Source organism: Gymnoscopelus microlampas (assembly GCF_963454915.1).
Source record: "Gymnoscopelus microlampas genome assembly, chromosome: 9".
Lineage (NCBI taxonomy): Eukaryota > Metazoa > Chordata > Actinopteri > Myctophiformes > Myctophidae > Gymnoscopelus > Gymnoscopelus microlampas.
The window spans coordinates 30,785,817-30,790,816 of NC_139946.1; the positions used below are offsets into that span (position 1 = coordinate 30,785,817).

The 5,000-nt window shown below is 41.8% G+C and overlaps 1 protein-coding gene across 1 annotated transcript in view; it reads left to right on the top strand.

The window, feature by feature from the left end:
• tns3.2 (tensin 3, tandem duplicate 2) overlaps nucleotides 1-5,000 on the top strand; it is a 50,660-nt gene that overhangs the window by 8,614 nt on the left and 37,046 nt on the right. Inside the window, exons 8-12 of the mRNA XM_084065776.1 lie at nucleotides 136-196; nucleotides 312-387; nucleotides 1,315-1,444; nucleotides 1,768-1,833; nucleotides 4,295-4,402. Of these exons, the coding sequence (XP_083921902.1) occupies nucleotides 136-196; nucleotides 312-387; nucleotides 1,315-1,444; nucleotides 1,768-1,833; nucleotides 4,295-4,402 (441 nt within the window). The remainder of the gene's footprint in view (nucleotides 1-135; nucleotides 197-311; nucleotides 388-1,314; nucleotides 1,445-1,767; nucleotides 1,834-4,294; nucleotides 4,403-5,000) is intronic.

Consider the following 5,000-nt stretch of genomic DNA (forward strand, 5'->3'; position numbering starts at 1 on the left):
TCCACATTATATTTATACAGTTTCTAGCCAAAAATACCTCACTAATAGTGTCCGTCGTGTTATTGTTTGATGTCAGCATTCGTTTAGTTTCAAATGACAAATGATCCACATTTGGAATTAATCTCTACTCTACAGGATGCAGTCTGTTCCTTAGGGTGTACCAGAGTCTACAAGCTGTCTACACCTCAGCTGTCTAGTACGATAGGCTTCATCCCTCACACAATACATTTTGACAAAGTTACATAGAAAACATACAGCACTGCTGGGCAGGATTACAGCAATTAACATGTTTATTATGTTCATAATCACAGCCATGTGCAAGCTGGTCAGACAGACAGGATTTACTTTGTGCTCCAGCCAGCCCAGCTACTCAAAGGAGACATAATGGTAAGACTCTTACCTTAAAGGAGCACTTCCCCCATTTTTAACCATTATCTTCATATAATTGGTCCTCAGTAATGCTTATTATAAGATGGCACCATTACCGTCTACTCACTCTGTGTCTCAGAGGTGGGCTATGACATCCTCGATGGGTATTCCAAGCTAATATAAACTATAGCCTTTCTCTTCCTGGAAAGTTAGCGTAATAAAACAAAGTTTGAACTCTTGTGTTTCTTGAAATTACCAAAATTGTCTACTGGTGATGTCAGTAGGCTTACCATGATAAGACATCTCGTCTTATGTAACCCCATAACACAAAATGTGTAATTGAAACAGTCTAATCATGGCGTGGCCTCCCTGTCCAGTCAAGTTAGGCTACCATGTGCAGTAAAATGCATAGAATAGATTTTCATCTATGGCAAAGTTGTCTTGCTCTTCATGAGTTTCACTTTCACTTTCACTTCAACAAGAATCAACACGGTAGCATTCATGGCCGGAGGTGCTTCTGTTTCGTGACATCATGCATAGACAGCATAGATAGACAAATATGTAGATAGACATATGGTTTACTTGTCCACAAATCCTAAGAATGTTATTTAGATGGCATGTGGTTTAGACTGATTCTTGGCTTGATGTTTACGTAGGCCTATCCTAGTTACTTTGTAGCACTTGATTATTTTCCTTTGCACTCTTTACTTGACCATCAATCTTTTTTTTTAACCCTGTCATTTGTTGACTATGGATCATGCCACTTACAGTAATGACCTTGCACTACATGTAAGTAGCTCTGGATAAAAGTATCTGCAAAATGCTTAATATTAAATTGTAGTGACATGAGCTGTAGTGACATGACATTGGTCTGTTTTGAGGGGACATACAGTACAGACAATTCCTGTTTTTGATGGCTTGATATGGTGGTGAATGTCTGGGCAGGTGGTTTGCTATGATAAAAACGGCCAGTCGGCCAGCCGCCAGGTCATCTTTCGCCTCCAGTTTCACATGGGAATTATCCATGGACACACCCTCACATTCTCCAAGGCGGAACTTGACTGCGCTTGCGGAGGTAATGGCATTTGTAACTTGTTACCATACTCTGGCTAACTGCCATCTCTTCTTTCACACCCTTGTTATTTCTTTGATGGTATTATCATGGTAGTATCTATCTTTAATCTTTAAACAATTTTGCTCTCTGTCTTTGTCTCTCACTCGCTCTCTCTCTCTCTCTCTCGCATTCCCCCACCCCCATGTAAATATTACCTTAGAATAACCTTGTCACTTCATGGACTGCAGGTGTGAAGTACACAAGGAAGTATGTATGTACTTACTTACTGTAGTAAGTTAGTCCAGACTATTTTGTCCCACTGTAATATTTACGTCTCTCTCCAGACCCCAGGTTTCCTGAGAATGGGAGAGTGGAGCTGGTGTTCTCAGACAGCCCTGAGAAGATAGCAGGTACTGTCCCATTTCCAATCCCCAATAGAATGTCCTTGTCTAACGGACACACACACATGCACACATAGGTCTATATAATGACTGAATATGTATAGACTACAGAGGTCTGTATTCATGTCTTTGTGGTTGATTTTGTTTACATTCACCCCTAGCTCTAACCTTAACCGTCACCACTGCATGGCTTTACCGTAATCCTAACCTGACCCCAACACTAACCTTAACCATAAAACCTAAGTTTAAACATAAACCCAAAATAGTATCTTGAATGGATTGCCAGCAAAATGACCTCAAAGTTTTCTCATCTTTCTAGGGCATTTGGTTGTCACAAGAATAGAAGTACAACAGCACGCACACACAACGCACGCACGCACACATGCACGCGGACACACACACACACACACGCACGCACGCACGCACGCACGCACGCACGCACGCACGCACACACACACATTTTCCCTCATGTTACATCTGGTTGTTGTGGTTGATGAGCACATCCTCTACTACTCAAGCAGATCAGACACGTACACACTGTACGTATGACTCGGGCCTTAACAGGACACATACTGCCTCATGCCTTCTGAAAGGCTTCTGTGTTCACTGTCAGTGTTACCCAGTGGTGTAAAGGAACAGTAAAGTACATGTACTTAAGTAAAGAGCTATTTTTACTTTATTGCAGTATTTCCAATTTTCAATACTTTTACTTCTACTCCACTACATCTCAGAGGCAAATATTGTTCATTTACTCCAATTATTTGAAAACTTTAGTTCTAGTTACTTTGTAGATTTGATTTTTACAAAACATTCATTAACCACTTCAGCACTATTTAAACTTTGCTATTTGAAAATAGCCGATCTACAAGCTTGTAGAACGGCTATCTTCAAAAGATGTTTTATACATATCATTACTTGTGAAACTGAACATTCTGCATAACGGGTACTTTAACTTTTGGTACTTTAAGTATATTTTGATGCCAATACGTTTGTACTTATACTCAAGTGAATTTAGATTACCAGACTTTTACTTGTGTTTCTACATTGCAGTATTGATACTTTCACTTAAGTAAAGAATTTGAGTACTCTTTCCACCACTGCATGGTGTTACCAGCACTGCTCTGACCAGGAAATGACAATACACTCCTTCCATAGCACAGAGTCTCTGCCTTTATGCTGAATGCATTCTCTCCCTTTTAACTTCAACTTCACTTTATTTTTCACATCACAAGTTTACAGGTGTGAATGATAAAATACTAGACCATACCCGGTCGGCGCAGCGCATCCGTGGGGGGATATGCGCACATGATGTGGCAACCTGGGAGGCAGTTCGTCCCATAGCTGGGCAGCCCCGTAACCATGGCGACAGTGTTTGACACAAAAACGCTAATAAGAAGCTGAGATTTGATGAAATTGAAAAACGGGCTTCACAGTTGTGTTCAGATGGTAATGGTCAATGGCTGTGTGCAAAATCAGAGCAATTGGTCCAGCCAGTGAGGAGAACCGGGTAGCTTCACCACCACCACTACAAACGCACAGAGGTTACTAGAATTATAGTAGGATGTTTTGTGCAAGCTACCCACAAATTGCAGTTATATAATACGAATATAAACATTTAGGGTACATTCAGGGTAGCTCAGTCTCTTGTGCAAGCAAAGACATCACAGCAGCAGTTATCAAATATGTAGGAGGTGTGTGGGAATGGTATGTGTACCCATACAGTCATATACAGTATCTATCCATCCACTCCCTATCTGACTGGTAGGAACTTACAGTCACCGATAGGGGGCAGTATTGCAGAACAGCAGTAGGCTATCTGAGCATAACAGAATAGTTAAATGTCAGCGACACACGCACACACACACACACACACACACACACACACACACACACACACACACACACACACACACACACACACACACACACACACACACACACACACACACACACACACACACACACACACACACACTCTGCTGCTCTCAACAGGAAGCAATAAGAGTTTATCACACACATGCATCTCACAGGAATTCAGATGGCAGATACAGAAAGGAAAACAGTCCAGGGAAAAACTAAACACACACGCACGCACACACGCACGCACACACAGATGTTGATGGATAAATACATTTGCCTGACTAAGAATCTGTTGTATAACTTGTCTAACGTCATGTACCGTCATGTGTGTGTGTGTGTGTGTGTGTGTCAAGAATGTAAATAAAATGTAAAAAAATTGCCAAAATACCCATTACAGACAAACAAATCTCAAATAATTCATACAATTATCAGCATTTCAAAAATGTTCAACAATACCAAATCTATCTACAAGCTCACGACACGTTGCGTCACGACATTTGTGCGCTTGCAGATCGTCTATTTTAGCTATTTGTTGTACTACAAAGTATATAGGGCTTAAGTGGTTAACTGGCTCATGACCAAGGCTGTCTCTTATTGTTTTCATGTGCAGGCAGAGAGCTGTGGCACAATGGAGCCAGTATCACAGTGGACTACGACACCTTAGATCCCCTGGTGAGACGCGATTCATATCAGGACACGACAGACCCTCTTGGAATGGGTGAGAGACATGCACGTCACAGACATTTTATGGAAATCTGTCCCATTCTGTCTTTCTCTCTCTCTCTCTCTCTCTCTCTCTCTCTCTCTCTCTCTCTCTCTCTCTCTCTCTCTCTCTCTCTCTCTCTCTCTCTCTCTCTCTCTCTCTCTCTCTCTCTCTCTCTCTCCCTCTCTCTCTCTCTCTCTCTCTCTCTCTCTCCCTCTCTCTCTCTCTCTCTCTCTCTCTCTCTCTCTCTCTCTCTCTCTCTCTCTCTCTCTCTCTCTCCAAATCCCTCTCTCATTCCATTCTCTCTGGTGTGGTATCTGTGTAGTGACATGCATACATGTGCACGCATGCAAGTTTGGTGCTTTACTACAGTGGTTAGGGTCTGGGGACCACCAGGGGTCCTTGGGGGACAGTTTAATTTCACTGTTATTTCACCGGCTAGTAGTTAGCCCAATAAGAGAATGCATTATTTGTCCTCCAGTTGTAGAATTCTTCACTAAATCTAATCTAACAACAAAAATCCTTCCCATCCTGGAACAAAATCCTTCCAAATGCAGGTCCACGGCATAATATGTGTCATTTTGGGGATCCTTGACACGAAAATGTTTGAGAA